The following is a 19,114-nucleotide window of genomic DNA, read 5'->3' as shown; positions in this document are numbered from 1 at the left end:
GGCAGAATTTCACAATACATGTGAAGCATGTTGCCAATTTCCACCTCACTTAATGCCCCTCTCAAAACTCACCTTGTCTGCACACATAGCCACCTTTATGTCCTGCTGTGAGATCTCATAATGCCGGATGTTCCTGACATAGTTCCCAGCCAGCTTCAGGATGTCTGCTGAGATGTACTCCAGGACTGCCACAATGTAAACCGAGACTTGGTGGTCGATTTTATACCCCAGCACCTCCTGGGAAGAGAAAATAATAAGAAACTTACAAGTCCGCTGACCTGTCAAACAGATTCATTAGAAATTACAAATTAATCTCTTTGGAACAAACTGGAAAGTAGATGGTGTGGAATATGTGAATGACCATATCATAATGATTATATTGTGAATTATTTTTTATGGTTACAAAGTAACACAGTAGTTCAGAGAATTTGATCTTACCCAGAACAATGCACTAGAGTAAAAGTGAGCTAGTGTCATAAAAATGTGTATAAATTCCCCTCTAGTGGTAACTGAAGGTACTGCAAACACCAGCCTGCACTTCATGTCAGGCTTTGATTCAGAGATTGTTCACCTTGAGCAACGGGTGAATCTTATCCACAGGCAGGGCCAACGGGTTCCTTCTCTTCCTTTTCTCTATGGCAGCCTGGGCATCGGCAATGGCCCACTTGTCGATAGGGTGTGGAAAACTCTTCTGCACACGCTCCTGACCAGCAAGTGGGGCATGTAAGTTTAATGTACATTTAAAATAAAAGAAATATTCAAATTCATGCATCATTCATACTTGGATTGGAGATCCGGCAGCTGATAAAATATGACAATGAATGGCCACAGGGAGTCTCAAGTGCAGTAACTGTTCATCCATATGAATGGAATCCACAAACACACCAATGATTGTGATCACTAGCCTAGTTATAGGGGAAGGGGCATGGGTAACCAGCCACACAGGATACTAGACCAAGGAGAGTGGACATGGTGAGCTGCAGCATTTCTGTTGATGGTTTACCATGTGCAGCAGTTAATCGCAAAGCACCTTCTGTTGTCGTGCGATTCATCTGTTTGCAAAATAAATTAAAATAAAAAACTTCAAAACAAAATCTGTCAGCGCGTCAGCCATCCTGACATTATGTGGAAAGGAAGATCACTTAGGAATACACACAGCACTTTTATCATGTTTCTCACAAATAAATTTTGTAATTAAAAATATGTGAACAAGTGTATTTCACTAGTACATCACATGCAAAAATACTCTTTTTTTCAAAAAGCATTAAGTATACACTCCTTAGAAAATGGTTACGAAGTAGGACCTGCATGAAACATACCGATGTGTGCGAGCTGATATTGACTTGAGGATTGTGGTCAGACAAAAATGTAAATAATAAACTATAATGCTGGTCTGAAGTTCCAGACAGGCTACAATAGCTGTGCCTCTTTAAATGGCCTTGGTTGACACCAGATTATCAGGCCTGCTTTTTCACTACTCAAAAGTGCATTGTGAGAATTAAGTTCCTTTTTCCCCCACCCAGGAGGGCAGCGGAAGGCAGCCGATGTATCTCACCTCTACATCAAGTACAGTGCGGGGCTGGGCTTGGCACAGCATGCTGAGCAGCAGTAGTATCAGCTCCTCGATGTACTGCAGTGCATCCTCCTTCGAGGACAACTTGGGGTGCACCTGGCTAAGAACCTGCATGCAGAGGAAATCATTTGTGCAGCATGAGCCAAAAACACCCAAGAACCTTCATGTTGGGTGCAGCATTTATGATTTATTAGACAGCAGCTGAGAACACAATAACACAAAGGAGTACTTGTGCACAGAGAGCATTCACGCTGCCCTGATCATCCATCCATTACCAATAACTACTTGTTCAGTGCAGTGTCACAGTGGCTCAGAGCCCAGCCCTGAAGGGTGTAACGTGAGTAATGCGGTAAGAAAAATACCAAAGGAAATTGTGAGAATAAGGACCTATAGGGAGCAGAGCTAGTGATCAATATGACCAGAGGAGAGTAAATGCCAAAGCCCTATTAAGGATGCATTATGGCTCTGAGAAATTGTGTAGAGTGCTTTAAAAATGTCTCAATGCTTTTTTGCCAGAAATTTCTAATCTAGTATGTTTCAGAAGCCATAAGCCATGGGAGGAAAAGGGGGGGGGACTGTACTGTCATTTTTTTAATACAACATATGGAAAATAAAATCCTTGCTGGCATCTTCAGCTCTGTGGTTACATGGACTGAGTGGAGGTTTAAATAGTACTAAGAGTCACAGGAGAAATTATGAATTCATTAATAGTGAGCCGAACGTGGAGGCAGACCTAAGACAGTGCAGAAGGGATAACCTGACTGGAGATCAATATACAACATTTTTGAATTCCCTATGTGTCAACAGGATTAAGACTGACATAAACATTAAAGTTTCAGGGTACGGATACAGAGGTTAAATTGCCATAGTCAGTCAGTGAACAAAATAAATCCCATTTGAGGTGCATGAACTGCAGACAGTCAGCGCTGTTATCGACCTCGAAAAAACAAATTATGTTCACTTTAGCATATTTTTTGCCACTTCACTTCAGCATATGCATTAACTAATGTTTAAATGACTTAGAAGTTACTACTGCTGGGAAAAGATTTGCCAAATACAACCCCCCACAAAAAAACTGAAATCTATGTTTCTGGACAGATGATGCACTGTGTAGAAACGATTTAATTCGGTGTACTCTTCAACAGTAACCTTCACTGAATAATTCAGTGAAAATAACCAGAACAAAAACACAACTAAAAGCAACGATAATGGTAGAAACAATAACCAATTTAGCCACACGGACAAAGAACAACAAAAAGTTTTTCTAAGGCAAGTTTTCAGTTTGTCGGCACCAAAATTTCTCATCGCTAAAATGTTTAAAGCATCGAAACAGCTTTTTAATTTTTTTTCTCCCCTCCAAGCTTCATCAGTAAAACACATAACTTACAGCTTGGCAAAGTTCATAGGGCAAAGCAGAACACTCACAGTCTAACAAGCAAGCGACAAAGCATCACAACTCAACGGGCTTTCACTAAGAGGAGGAAAAAGAAAGAACTTGTCATCACACCAGATCTGCATGATGGGAGCATGAATAAGCAAGAGAATTCTTGCCTAACTATTTGTTTCCTCCAGAGTAGCGTGTTCAGCTTGGCAGAAGCTCAACGCAATGACTTTGCAGAGCAGCAAAGCGAGAGTGCTTTCTCAGCAAGTCAAGTGGCAGCTCCTCTCTCCATCGGACGCGGCACAATGTGTCACGTGACCTGCCACGCGATCGCCTCTAGAGATGGGAATGTGGTGTGTGGCTGATGCAGTCTCGAGCATCCCTGAAGGAGGAGGGAGAGACGGGGACTGACAACTGCCGTCACGCAGCCTCATGATGCAGACATGTGGACAAGTTGAGCTCACTAAGATTAAACTCATTTACAGGCCCTTTACACGCAGTTCAAGCGAAGAAATACTTTGCTTCATGCTTGTCAACATGCTGAAGATGAGGTTTCCACAAAAGCCTTTATGCTCCTCTGCTGAACACACCTGTCCAAATCAAGGCAGCTCCATTTGCCTTTATTCATTTTCTCCAAGCAACTTACAATGTTAAGGTTACAATTATTTACCCATTTATACAGCTGGGTCATTTTAGTGGAGCAATTCAGGGTAAATACCTTGCTCAAGGGTACTACAGCCAGAGGTGAGGTTTGAACCTACAACCATTGGGTCCAAAGGCAGCCACTCTAACCACTAAGCTACCAGGTGTCCCCCATCATAAATCAGTGCTAAGCAGGGCTTTAACATAACACGGCATCAATTAAAGTGTTGCTGCTCAAACAGATAACTACTCCCAGCAGAAAAACCCACAGACAGCTATGTGTACGTCCTGGGGATGCTGGCAACAAATGCCAGCACAGTTCGTGTTCATATGAATTGTGGTTTCCTATGCACATAATTTCAGTTTTGAAGCATGTAAACAGTGAGAAGAGAACCAAAGCTTTAATAGTTCAATAACAGTTTCCACTCTGACTATTGATAAACCTCAGTTGACTCCTGCACTTCCATTGTCCTCTCTGACATTCCTTTCAAATTACTGGCTACTGTACAGATTCCTTAAACGGTTGACAAATAAGTTGAAAAATTTGTCTAGTGCTACATTTTCCATAGAACTCTGAAAACTTATGAAATTGTCAAATTACCCATATAAAGGCAATACAGGCAACAGTTTTTTTCAGGAGCAAAATTTTTATCATAGACTAATTAAGAATAAACCTAAAAAAAGTTAAGGATTGCACATGCTTTGTGTGATTAGCAAATGAATGTGACCGATAAGAAAAAAAATTCTCATAAGAAATAATGAGAAGAATTTACATTTACTTATTTACCAGATGATTTTCACCAAGGCAACTTCCAGTGAACTCTATGTAGTGTTATCAGCCCACACACCTTAACTTCTTCAATATCACACCTTACAGATGGATTTTCTGATGGATCTGTACACTGCGTGGTGGGTGTATAGACATCGGTCATCTAATCACGGTCCAAAAAGCTTATCTAAGGACTACTGCAGTAGTAGGGCTGCCTTTGTGATGGGTTTCTGCGCTTTTCTCTGGATAGCTCATTGGCAACAAAAAGTCCTGTTTACATAAACTACCTTAGAGTAGTTTAGTGGAGTAGGGATGTTCAGAAAAATGAACACAGAAGCTTGTAAAAGGACATTGCTGAGGGTTGCCAATAGAACCAGCTGCAGAACAGCCCTGACAAAAGAGGTGGTGGTGGACTTCTGGAGGTCCATGGGTCCACTGTGTTCAAGCGATCACTGATGGAGTGAGAATAGAGGCTGTGGGATTACTTACAAGCATGTGGGGGGTGCCCTTAGGTTGGAGTTGACTTGCAAAACAGAGGCTCTGTACCAGAAGGAACAGTCTCACCTTTCCTTTTCAAAGAGGATCAGGTCCTTTGGAGTACGCAGGTCACTGCTGAAGATGTTATAATAATCTGCTGCAGAAGGTGCAGTCTTGTAAGGAGTTTAATGCTACGGCAATAGTATTGCTACAGGTGATGGCAACACACAGAATACCCTCATGAGGAGGGGTGGCCTCAGTCCTCAGGGTTGGGTTGGTCTCTTTGGAGGAAGTGTTACACAAAATAATCCTAAACAAAATCCTATCAATCATGGACAATAGCTCTCACCTTCTGCTCACCACTTAGGCTACTGAGAGTAGCATCTTCAGCAACACACTGGTCCAGATGTGCTGCACCAAACAATGCCACCTGAGGTCATTCCTCTGAGGCTGCTGTCAGGACAGACCGAACTTCTTACTGTCCAAGCAGTACTGAGGTGATACTACTTTTCATTATTTGCACTCTTATACACTTGTTTAAGCATAACTTATTCTGGTGATAATTATCAAATTGATAGTCATCAATTATTCTGCATCTACATTTGTTGTGGACATGCTGCTATAGTATCATGGAATTTCTCTTAGCATCAAGAAAGTTCTCATTCTTCAACTCTTCATCTTGGAATTTAAATACAGTACTTTAGATATCATAATCCATAACATTCTCAAAGTATCTGAGGTGAATGCTTAACCTAAATACCTTTCTGTACAAAAATAATTTAACAAAAGTGTAATTTCAGTTATATTGGCATATACTCAACCCCCCAAAGGTTTCCTCCCAATAACTAGAACGATCAAACTTACATTGATTTTGCAACAGTCTTACACAGTTTCAACTGGAAAATATGCAGACTTGAGAGTTTTGTTTAATTTCACAGTGCCAGGAAATTCCTGTCATATTTAACCATTTTTTGTAGTAAGGATGATAATGCCAAAACCAATAAGGAGCAGGAGGAGTGTCCACTCTGAATGATTAATTCTGGAACTTGGAAAGACTGACCCTGACATCTGGCTTTTGAAGTCTTCAAAATTACTTCAAGGCTTGTTGACACAGCTTGAGCAGTGCTGTACCAACACTGGTGGGGGGCCACAGGGGTTAAGAGTGGCTGCTGACATTTTTATTTCCAACTGGCTCTTGCCCCAGTGGACCCTCTAGGACTGACCCTGACTACCAGCTCTGCCCACATATGCCATGCTCATTGCCTGGGCCTTGTGGAGGATGTCAGTGGTCAAACCGCCAACCTGCCGCAAGAGTGTATGTGATTTACAGCAGTATGTCATTTCCACTTGAATCCCTGCTCCCACTCGAATTGATAACAGTAAATATGACCTAGCTGTATAATTGGGAAAATGTATTCACAGCAAACATTTCCCAAGAGGATCAAAGCTTATAAAGCTCAGTCACCAACCAAAACAGGTAGATCCAGAAATGGAAAACAGTACAGAAAAAACATATTCCAGGAGTAAACCATTAATAGTTAAAATTAGTGAATTATTTTTATTCTCAGAATATTACTCAGAGTATTTGTAGTCAACTACAACAACTGTAGTCATGCAGCACACAAAATAGTTATCTTCATATTTTACTCTGCAGCAAATACTACGCACCATGGTTTAAAAAAAAATTTTTTACTGTGCTGATAAACTGAAATGGAAAAGGGCACTAGTGTCAAACTTGAGACTGAGCACTTGCAGAATGTTACATTAAATTCAAGCTTGCTTTACTAAAGCAATTATTTTGGCAGAAACACAGCAACAGAGGTGTAAACCACAATCTGGTGAAACTGTTCTCTAAAATGTTTAGGATTGCCTCACTCGAAGACTGCAGCGTGGCACCCTTGGTACGGGCCAAAAAAAGCCAACTACAAAGGTAAATTTGGCTTGTGTAGTTAAGCAAAAGAGGGAGCAAATACAGTGCACTGGTTTTTGTTGACGTGTAAAGATCCTTGAGGACACGTGGGTAAACAGGACGACAGTGGAAAATAACCAGAGTCGGCTGCAGGCGTGCAGACACAATTCCTCCTTTGACGCAGCGCATGGCAAGTATGAGACAGTCACTGGGAAGCAGGGTTAAAAGTGTGCTACCGTGCTGTGATCCAGGATCCATCGATGTGATTTCTGGAAAAGGCGCTGCACTGAGGTCTAATATCAGCCACACTTTGCAGCAACCAAGAACAGACCCGACTTACAAACGCATCCAGAACAACAATTACAGCTCATCTCTGTAACGATGATAACACTACACAGAGTTCATTATAAGTCGCTCTGGAGAAAAGTGTCTGCTAAATAAATAAATGTAATGGTAGAGCGAGACTTCTCTCCATCATGCCTTCCTCTTTTTTGTTTTCTCGAGTGCAGTACGCCATCGCATTAATCATTAATCGCCCTGTCTTTCCAGTCCGAGCTTCTTGTCTAATCAGAGAGAGGCCATTTTTACAGGAGACATCCAAAAACTGCGACTGCTGCTGCTTAAAGCTGCATTCAGGTGCAACCTCTGGAATCATGGCAACTACACGCTGTGGGAACAAGCACAGGCACGCCACAGTAGTGAGGGGGAAAAAATATTAAACATTCCTTGAACCATTTTCACTTTGGTTCTTCTAACATCGCCATTTAAGTCAACAGGGCTCATGTGTTGCGGCAGCATATGATTCTGCTTGACATTTTCCTGTTGTGAGCCAGAAAGCGGAGTCCTGCTCCGGGATCCGGGAGCGTGAAGGGAGCGCATCCTCGTCTCATCTCAAAGGCACTGCTCTTCGCTCCTGTTTTTTCTGCTTTAGGAGAGTGCCTTTTGACCTTGGCCCCTGCCAACAGTGAACTTTTCCCCTATAAACGCAGCATGTCAAGAAGCAGGTTTGAGTTAATCTGTCACTACTGCTATGGGAAAGGCAGCTGCAAAAGTCTCAAGAAACTATGGCACTGAAAATGGTTTTGTAGCAGCAACTGCCAGTTTTCTTTGATTGAGATATACAGAGTGTGTGTGTGTGTGTGTGTGTGTGTGTGTGTGTGTGTGTGTGTAGTGAACCACATAAGTGGTTCAGCAGTGAGTTTTGTTTCTTAATCACTATTCACCCAGGTTAGTAAATAATTTGTTCATTTATCAAATTTTCTTCTTTCTAGATCAGCAATATATCCTCTGAAAAGCTATTTCAGAATTAATACACTTTTCTGAAGAAAGTAATCAGCAAAATTCAAAAAAAGGAAAAAGTGAAATATGAAATGGCTTTTTAAAGTTCTGTTTCACTCGTAATATTTCAATTTTAACTAAAATGGATCTATCCTGATAAAAGTTACCTTATGCTTGCATTAGTTCACTAGTCTCGAGAAACCCGGGAAGTAGAAATGGGCAGAACCTTAAAGAAAGTTTTAAAATCTCTCAAAGAATTTGCACATACAGCTCCGCAGTATGAAAGCGTATTAGCTGGGTTTAACTTCTGCAATTCATCACAACACAGCCATGACAAAATGTTGCTTTTACACTGTGATATTTGAGGCACGTATTATTGCTTCTGAAAATGAGCTGAACACTAGGGCTTAAAGCTTAAAAAACACGCATCCAAACTACTAACATTTCCTTCATTCAGCAAATCCAACTCCTTTGCACTGACAAGTAACGAAGCCACATCTTCCCAGTTATAAATTTGGGCTACAACATTCTGATTATAATGTATATTACTCATACACTGTATACTACATAGCTTTGTTCATACCTTACAACAGCCGTGTTTTGCACTCACTTCACCGCTCCACAACAACTATCACAATAACCTTAGTTAAAAGGATTAACATTTCAATGCTAGCAGGTGTTCCCTATTTCTGTCAGTACTCTCAGCCGAGGTACTTAGCCTGCATTGGTGAAGTGTCAATAAGCTGAGGTAAGATATAGTAAATTGCTTGTTGCACAAACCTAAAAGCCTAACAATAAGTCACCTTGGACAAAAACGCTAGATAAAAAATAGTGGCGAACACAGGACAAGTAACTGAATCCGTTTACACCAGGGGTGGGGAACCTTGGTAACAGCAGGCTTTTTAAAGCCAAGTGTTTTTTTTTTTTTTTTTTTTTTAATATAGGCTTTTTCATTCAAGTCAGCATCTATTCACTCAGTTCTCATTACTAATGACTCTACATACAACTATACAGCTGTTAATATCATACTAATAAAATTTGTTCAGTTTTATTTCTGGAAATTAAAATAGATACACAATACTCTACTAACTGCACTTAGATCAGGTTTATCAGTCCTACAACAGTTAACTTTAGGGCAAAGAATGATATACTGCCTCTCCCCTACTTACAACCATCCATACAAACAACCAAAAAAAAATACTACATAGACTTTTAAAAGTAAAGAAAAAAATATATACTAATATGAAAATTACACTTGGTCGTACGTCCGCCAGCGCTAATGGTGGCGTGTGTACGATAGCAACTGTCAGATGGTATCCCGGCATTATGTACATCACAGCATCTCTCTCAGTTGCTATTCAGTAAGTGCACGTTATTCAAGTAAATCTAACAAATTTTTGTGTTGGATTAATCTGGCAAGAAGCCGAGGAAGAGGCTCGATTCTGAATTGAAAATGAAGGTAATCAACCAATATGAAGAAGATAAATGCAATGTCACCTTTACGTTTTCATATTCCCACAAATTATTTTAAAATAAACTAAAGAATGGTATTTTAAAAATGCTAAAACAAAAACTACAGAATGAAATGTACTGCTGTACTATGTTTCGTGAAATCATAAAAAGACAAAGAATGTTAAAAAAGCCCAAAGAATTTAATAAACCAGATGATTTTATAAAAATGTCAATTCATAAAACTGGTTAACAAAAATGAGATAATCACAATAGAATTTGCATAACAGGAAAAATAAAAATGAAATATGAAGTAAAGAATCTTAAATGAAAGGTAACAAAACTACAAAATCATATAAAATGGCAATGAATAAAGCTGGTTAATAAAAAAAACAAAACCATGATAGAAACTGAGTAGGATAAAAATATCATGGAGAACACAGGGCACAGAGAAGGCTGGGCCCAAGTGCAAGATCATTTATTCAGAACCAAGGGATTAGACTTGTTCTCAAGGTTGGAGACGGGTGAACGGTTGGTTGACTGGCGAACTGGACAGAGGTGAGGCTCCGAAGTCGTAGTCGGGGGGACAGGGCGGGTGGTCGTAACCAAAGAGACACGTAGCGGGACTAGGGAAAGATGAGGAACAGAACATGAGAAAAGCAAGGCAAGGTAGGCTGGAGAGCAGAGACGGAACGGTTGTCTCAAATAAGATTCCGTCACTGGGAAGAGGCTTACAAGTGTCTTTTATAGCCGAGCGCTGTGATTGAAGCTAGGTGCTTAATCGGAGCCGGTTGCTACTGACTGAGGTGCAGGTGAGGTCGTGACAAAAAGAATGCTGTACTATACATTACTTGCTTATTTCTTATAGTATTTAAAAAAAAAAAAAAAAAAAAAAAAAAAAAAAATTGGTGGGAGGGTATCTGGATTTGTCTATCCTGTGTTTTATGCACCTACTCGATTGATGAACCTCGGTGCAGCAAGCAGTAGGTAACAAACTAGGTTTGCTTGAGACTTTCATGTCTGCAGCTATGTCTCCTTCTCTTAATGTAATGCATAAATTGTACTTTTGCTGAGATGCTTTGGACAAAAGCATCTGCTAAATGAATAAATGTAAATGTATACAGGTATACGACTTCTACATGCCATGCTAACATACAACTGACTTACATCCATTTCGAGATCCAACCGGTCGGTCAGAACGGAACTCGGACGTATATCGGGAAATGGCTATAATTGCTGATTAATTGGACATGGTGCAGAAATAATTTTTTAAAATTTCAAACATCCCCTTTTCATAGTTATTCTTCACTAAGACCATCCTTCAAGACCATCAATCCATTAAGACTTATTTGGTCTGACACAAAACAACAAACAATGCATCAAAATCAGAATACCATATCAAACCAAATTAACCGTAATACAATTGTTAAATGCCTATGTATACTTCATCGTTATTTCAAACACTGCTAACATTTACAGCTCCATCACCCTCATTTTGCATACTTCCTGCAAGTTTTTTTAACAGGGAAGTTCAAATACAGAAAGAGTCCTTGCTCACAAAGTTAAAGAACCTGTAAAACCGTTTAGCATCAAATGTAACATGCCAACAAGAGAAGTGTCTGTATATAGTCCTTTTCATACCATTATGTTTAAAAAAAACACTGCCACAGGGCCAGATAGGGTCAAATCTGTGAGCCATAATGCCTTCTGGTACAGCCCAAAATGAAAATAAAAACATTAAATTAAAAGCTGCACTATGGGTGCAAGGTGCCTCACAGTTCCTGGCCTGTCTGGATGGAAAAATTCCGTGGAGTCTACATGTTCTCTCATGTGTTTTGGGTTTCCTCCAGATGCTCTGGTTTCTTTCCACAGTTTAAAGACATGTGAACAAGTGTTTCTGTGAGAGAGAGGTTGTCCTACAATGGGCTGCCGTCCCATCCATGGCCTACTCTGCCTCACAGCCTTGGATAGGCTCCGGACCACCCCTGCACCAGACAAACAGCTATTAATGGAGGCCAGAATGGATATTACAATATCAATATTTTACTCATATTATATAAATTTTGCATATCATAAATATGCATGCTCAGAGTAAAAGCTCAGAGATGTTAGAATTCTGGAAAACTGAGGATATATCAAACTTACAATAAGGGAAATGCTAAGAATCAATAAACAAACTGCAAGATTTCCCAGCAGTTACCTGTTGACAAAAACCTTCAGACGCTAGTAACTGAATGAGAAGGATCTTGTTTTCCCAAAAGCCTGCTGTGTGTCAAACCCAAATTTCACTTCACATTTCGGTGTTCAACATTTCGTGCACATGGCCATGACACACAGCCTGAGTGTGCAGTCTCTCACACACAGCTCTGGCTAACCTACATATGCAACAACTAAAGAGTGTTGTCTAAAACAAGTAGAAAGAAAGACTTCAGAAATCTGTGCAAACTACGCAAAACTATCATATGGCCTGTGATTTGAATGCCTTCTTCTTTCATGATCTTTTTGTTATGGAGTTTGGAAACACCAAAGAACTTTACTCTCCTTTTCCACTTGTGAATAATCTTGAAGTGTTAGAGATTAATGGAACCTAAACTTTACTTATGCAGTAAATTTTTCACACATTTTATTATACAAGTCTTGGTCTTCAGCCTCTCAATGTCATACATAGGACAAAATTGTACCTACCTAATGAAGAAGCATAGCAGGTAAAGACATGGTTACATAATTAATTACATAATTAATCTTACTCTAAATGTACTAACTTTACATACTCAGCATGAGTTCAGATATTAACAAAAATCAATACCATTAGAGGTGTGATGCCACAAAGGTCCTCAGTATTCCACAAAAATCTTTTACCCAGAGGTTAAAGAAAAAAAATGTAAACAAAAAATGTAACACTGACACTTGTTTACACTGGGTCCTCATTTTACAAATAAAAATGGCACTGGGAAGACTTCTAGCACTAAGGTAATAATCAATAAAAAGTTAATAAGACAGACACCCCTCAATCACTTTGCTGGTTAGAATCTGTAAAAACCTAATTTAAAGATAAAATAAATCAAAAATGCTCTGTAAGATGTATTTCATCATTATTTTATTAGCTTTAAAACAACATTAAAAGTAAACAAAAATGGGTCATCACCCCAAACTCCGACTCAGTTCCAATGTGATGATTCACCCCTTAAGTACACTAAAAGTTTATTATCTTCTGGTCACTTACCACCTTATTATCTGCTATTATTATTTACCCATTTTAAACATCAGAAAATAAGAATTAATTGTCTCAAACTATTCAGTCCTGAGTGTTGACCGATTCATCACATTAACATTATTCCTCACCTTGTCCTTCACCACAGGCATTTACCGACTCGACAGGCCGTAAACATTCGTATTTCACCTGAGTGAACTGTACAGGCAGCTATCAGCTGGCCATATCAATCCAGGTCATGTTTACTCTGCACCGAATAAAATAAAATTTAAAAAAATGTTCAAAAAATGCAACTGAAAATAAACTGGGAATGCTTACTAATGTCTTTGAAAATCCAAAACAAAGCTAGTGTACACAGATATTTTAGAGCAACAATTCAGGTAAAATACTAACCTTGTAATTAATTACCCTTGACTGAGCAATTTCAAAAAAATAGGAGGTATTAAAAGCTGTGCTAATAAAATGTGTTCCATTTATTTAATCATCTGTGAAACATCTTCACGTATTAAAACCGAAAAGTAGTGACTTATATTTTTAGCTGATCACAAAGAATTAATGTGTTTTCATTTTATGTCAAACACAGATTAATCAGCTGTATTCGACCACCGAAAGCATCGCCATTCCTCTCCATTCCTCGTCTCTCTCTACTGGCTTCCGGTAGCAGCCCGTATCAAGTTCAAGGTTATTGCCTACAAGACGGTCAAAAGATCTGCACCAGATCCCTACACAACCTGACCGCTCCCTATGCCACACCAAGGCTACTATGCTCAGAAGGACTATAGTGAAGCTGGCCGCAGGTGCAATGAACAATGGTAACAGAGCCAGCTGTAGGAGGACTTATTCTTGCAGGGTTTCTAGCAGGCTACCTATGTTTTGTCACACCAATTTAACTGCAGTGCAATGTTATTCTTAGGAAATACTTCATTTGCCCTCAAACTAATCTAAGTTAACCAAATTATTAATTTGCCCACCCAGAAAAACTAGGGTCAAAAAGCTCAAAAGCAAGATGCGATATTTGTACCTTTGTGGATGAGAAGGTATTCTATTCGTTTTTCAATAAGTTCACTGAGCAATTCAAGTTGCCACCTTAGCCTGAGTTTGAGCCATAAAAATCCAGGCCTAGAACATAAAAGTCACATCTACTGGGACCTGAACCAGAAACCCTGCGGTCACAGGTCCAACCTTTAATGAGCTCTATGCTGCGTGGCTCTTCAACTCCATATGTGCTGTGGAGAACTGGACGTGAGAATCCGGCCCTTCACCGTTTGGGGGAAAAAAAAAAAAAAAACAATAGCTGGTGCAGAGTTTACAGCACGACACCTTTTCTTTAGAAGAGCTTTTGTTTTTCACCCAGTATGAGGCTAACATGACTGTGTCATAGCTCCTCAGAAAAGGGAAGTGGCAGAGAACTAAAAGATTCGCCTCTGTCAGAGATCTCAGTTTAAATATGCAACAGAATGTGTGCAAAAAAGTGATAAAGTGCAGCCTACAAAGTATTTTTATATCAATTTTAGCACCTCATACTCACACACCCAATTTCAGATCAACGATTTATTTACTTTTTTTATATTTACATGTTTCAGCAGAACCTCCTTAGGGGATATTAGTGCCTTATTTGGTCATGACTGAGATCATGACATTATGAACTCTGAATAGTGCTTTTTTGTAACAGATTTCAAGATTTACCTGTACAAAACAAAAGACTTTGGAGATGCATAACAGACACAAAGGCTTTAGACAAGACAGAAGCAAGGTAATATTGATTATGCAGGCCACTTCAATTCTGTACAATCATCATACAATGGACAAACTTTCCTTTAATAATTCAACCCAATAAATCAGTTTAATAAAGGCTGGTTAGATTTCTCAGATCTTACCAACATAAAACTTTATTGAAAGTTTGAGGATGACAGACTAGGAGGGACTTCATTCTCAGGCTTTCAGCACAAGGCTTACAGCAATCAACAGAAGCTGTCATCAAGGTCAACAATTTTTTCTAGTTTAACCAGAATTGGTGAAGCAAACTAAAAATTTTAACAGTTCTTCAATGTGGTAGAAAGCAAAAGTGCAACTTGAATGCATGGACTGCTGTCAAAGAACCCTGAGTGTCAATAACAAGGTGTAGTGGTCAGAGCTATCGCCTCACACCTATGGGACACTGGTTTAAACCGGACCTCCTGCTGTTGTACCCTTGAGGAAGGGACTTATCCTGAATTGCTCTTGTAAAAATTACACTGCAGGGATGCGAGCCTGCGCCCGTCAAGTGCAAGACAGCAGCCTAATCACTATGCTATCCATTGTCACATTGAGTTGTAAAGGCGAAATGTAAGGATTGACCTGGAGGTACCATCACTGTATACATAGAATATTATCATCACTCATGCAAATTCCTCACATTAATCATGGCAGCCCAGCTGATTTCAAAAGGACCAGTCTTATTCTCCCATATTCAGTCAAGCAAAGATGGAGCAGACACTACCTTTGCAAAATGAGAGATTTTCTTATTTATACTGTAAATTATACTGCTGTCATAAAAACAAAACCTGCTGCTGCTGCTGCTTTTCCTACCAATTCAGTCAAAAAGAATAAAGCTGAATGCTGATACAGCTAAAAACAGTGTTGGCAGGAGCATTAAATTCATTGGTTATTACTACCACAAAGCGATCTGTGCTAAGTTCACAACTAGGGTGAGTAAGGGTAGCAAAAGACATTAGCGCAAAACCCACTTGTATGCAGTCTTCTTCAGCACATTGACTAAAATGTCTGCGAGCGGAGATCAGCAATGTCAATTCTGACCACTACTCTGACAGCAGGTAAGTCAGGGCGATGCATCAAATCAGTGTTCTCTGGGACCATGTCTGAGTATGTTTACTGAGCGCTGCATCGAGGAGTTAATTCCACCCTCGAACAATTCATCAAGTTTCATCTTCGCTTGTCTTTCACTACTTCAGTGAATCACCAGGAAAAGTCCCTCATATAAAATTAGCGAGGGACAGAAACAGGTAAGAGCTCAATTCTGAGTTAAAACAGTGCCAGTTCAAAGCCAAGGAGATGCACAGATTTGCATCAACAGGCAAAGTGCTTGGCTTAAAGTCCTTCAGTAAACATCAACAGGTATAGATGGATGATACAAAAAGTTACACAGAACACTTTGGATCAACAAAATATGCTATAAAATCATTACTCTGAGGCACTTTTATTAAAGTTGCCAGCTAAAAGAGAAAAAAAGAACACCAGGGAGACTGACAGTGAACATTCCCTCTGTTCTGCTTACCAAATTCAACCCCATGTGGCAATTTTACATTAAGTCAGGTGGATCGTCGCTTTGGAAAGTTACCGGGTGTTCGGTAAACACTGAAAAACGATAGAGGACGCATATTTGTTTCTATTTTTGTGCAGCACCTCTAACCAGACGGTCCTCTTCATCACTGTCCCTCAGTCAACAGCTTTTTCCAAGCACTCAGATGACCAAGCAATATTCAGTTTCAGTTCAATTCAGTTTTATGTACAATCCTTCCACAAAAAGGTTCCTGTACACTGCTTCATGTGAGAGCAGGCACAACGTTACATTTACGTTACATCTTACAAAATCTACAAAAATACATGGAACAAATGCAATCAAGATGTAACAACAACTGGCGTTAGACAACTGATTAAGAGCATAACCTTTTTAAAAAGCCTGGAAAGAACACATGGTAGTGGAAAATAAATATCGAACCCCTGATTTGATTTGAAAAAAAAAATTCCTTCAGGAGTCTGCGGCCAACTTGAAGGCCGTCTTTATGGGCCACAGTACCTTCACTACAAGAGTGTCCAAATATTCCAAGCGTAGCTTCGCACGGGCAAAATTGTACTACAGTAGTGCTTGCTGTGGAAAACAGGTTCAATTACAGCAGTCTGCAGAAGTTTTTTTCTTAAAATGGGTCAGCTTTAATTTCAGTGCACTAGGAAAAAAAAAAAAAAAAAAAAGCTTGCTATCAACTTTCTAGTAAGCAGAGTTACGTACTACTTCTTCTGTTTACTTTTGAGAAACTGCCAGTTCTGCGTGCAGGATTAGCTCGGTGCAAACCTGCTTTCATTTCCACTTCCAAAAAAAATAAGAAAGTTTTTTTTTTTTTTTTTTAAAAAAAAAAGAAAAAAAAAGAAAAAGAAACTATGTTTCGTAAACAACAAGAGCTCTGGAAAGGGAACAGCACTACACCAATGTTTTCTTTGCTAGTCTCCTCCCTTAATGCTGTTTACACATTTCTGCATAGCGCCAGTGAAGAGTAAAGAGCAAACAATTTCTTAAACATCTTGTTCACCAGACCACTGAAGGTAAAGTCTCACCTACATCTATGTACTTGTACATCTGTCTGCTGTCAGATGTCCAGGTCATCACAATACATTTATCCTCCGTTAATATCCAGGCTTTGTAATATAGCTGACTGGTTTCCTATCCAGGAAGACAAGCAACTGAGTCTGACAAAGACTTTCAAATCATTCACCCTCAGTGACGTATACAGAAGCATGTACATGTACAAATTAATATTAAATTGTGGAAATGTACATAGAATTTTGAAATCTATGCAGCACGTACAATAAAACAGGTATTCCGTCTGACCCCTGCTTTTGAACAGTTATTGCAGTTATCTATTCAAGTGTGAAATCAGAGTAACACATTAAATATAGCTAAGGAATCATGCTCACAACGGCACCAGAGAGGCCTTCTTTAATAAGCTCCCCAATGTTCACGTGCAGTAGGCCTACATGTGAGAGAGCACTCAGTCATGTTTTCGTCTAGGGCACTCAGTCAACAGCTTATGAAACCCACAAGACCACAAATCCACCCACCCATCTCCATCCCACAGAACAAGATGCTGAGGTAAGCAAGACCATGAAAACACGAGCATCACATTCTCGTACGTCAGCTGTGCAGCTTGTCGCCTTTTACAACAAAATCAGACATTAAGATGGTTAACTGTCAAATGTACCGTTACATAAAAGAACAAGCATTCAGTCATGTAGAGTACATGCTTCGACCACGAGCTGCTACTCACCTTTCACAATTAAGTGGACCCAGCAGAGGAAATTGCACGATTTTTTTTACGCAACTCCGCAATCAACAGGCAGAAAAGGAACAGAGCTGACAACAAATTTATATTACTGTTACACGCCATCCATTCCAAAACAAAAGCTGCCGAAAGAAATCGCTGCCATTTTTTCAATACATAAAGCGTTCTCCTCACATTCCAGCAATTTTTAATGCAGCAATCCTTTGTCACTAATTTTTCTAGATTTGTTAACGTGTAGAAGGTAGAGCACTGTTTAGAGCCGCTGTCTTTCAAACTGAAAGGTTCCAGTAAGCAAATCAACTGTAAAGTCTAACTTTGCAAGTCACCTTGGACAATAGGATGGATAAATAATACTACTACTGCTACTAATAATAATAATAATAATATGAGGATGTTTGGCAGAATTCCACAGCACAGGTGCATCACTGGGCTGTGAGTTCGCATCCGGCTCGGTCTGTGCAGCTTGCATGTTTTGCCATGTTTCCATGGCTTTCCTCCCGCAGCCCAAAGGTATGCGTTTCAGGAGAACTGGTGAGCCTGAACTATCTTTGGTGTGCATATGATGAGTGAGTGCGCGCAATTGCATTATGATGGACTAGCATCCCATCGAGGGTGCAGTAGGCCTCATCACCCCAGATGATTCTGGGATACTAGGTTCCGGAGTACCACCACAACCTGGAAAAGCAATTATTAAAAATGTGGTGAGAGCCAGATTTATTCTGTAATTTCATACAATAAGGAGGACAAAATTTAACTGACTTTTTTCAAAGCAGCACTGGTCAGCAACCAAAGGGGGAGACTGTTCTGGAGAGAGTGGGTGACGTCACTCAACACACAGCTCTCTCGGTTGCTTAGTGTGCAGAGTAATGACTGAACGTGTCAATCAAACGGACACGCAATCCTTCGAGCTGCGCAGAAACCCCAACAACACGTGACTACAGGAACACACCGGAGGCATTTTTTTTTTACGTGGCATCCCTAATGAAAAGGTTCAACAAATGTTCTCAGAGGTACTACAGTTTTGCTTCTGTAGCGCCATTCTTGCTGTGGATTAGGAATGGGCGTGCGTGCGTGTGGGGGGACAGAGAGAGAGAGAGAGAGAGAGAGACTCTGGACACAGCAGGGCTGCTGCACATGCCTGCCAGCGGTGCCAGAGCAGGACAAGGCCCTTGCTGAGGAGGACCAGCTCCAGAGGCCGGCCGGCCGAGAGTCCCCGTGGCGCATCTGCACCCCCTCCAACCCAACCCAACCCCCCCGGCTTCTGTGCCACAACAGTCTGCAAAAGGCGCCGCGGTGCTCTCGTCCACTGCTGTGCTTTGCAGCGCTGGCAGGGAGAGCGGTTCAACTGCGCCTCGTTTTCACCTCCACGCC

General features: G+C 40.2%; 1 protein-coding gene across 2 annotated transcripts in view; it reads right to left on the bottom strand.

Moving 5' to 3' along the window:
* Nucleotides 1-19,114, bottom strand: part of sos1 (son of sevenless homolog 1 (Drosophila)) — a 43,969-nt gene that overhangs the window by 24,661 nt on the left and 194 nt on the right. For both annotated transcript variants that reach the window (XM_029259231.1, XM_029259232.1), the window contains exons 2-4: nt 1,556-1,681; nt 572-703; nt 73-237 (exon numbers count right to left, since the gene is read on the bottom strand). In XM_029259231.1, the coding sequence (XP_029115064.1) occupies nt 73-237; nt 572-703; nt 1,556-1,681 (423 nt within the window). The remainder of the gene's footprint in view (nt 1-72; nt 238-571; nt 704-1,555; nt 1,682-19,114) is intronic.

Source organism: Scleropages formosus, chromosome 16, assembly GCF_900964775.1.
Source record: "Scleropages formosus chromosome 16, fSclFor1.1, whole genome shotgun sequence".
Taxonomy (NCBI): domain Eukaryota; kingdom Metazoa; phylum Chordata; class Actinopteri; order Osteoglossiformes; family Osteoglossidae; genus Scleropages; species Scleropages formosus.
The sequence above is the reverse complement of the archived record's forward strand: the minus strand, read 5'-3'. Positions and strand labels throughout refer to the sequence as shown.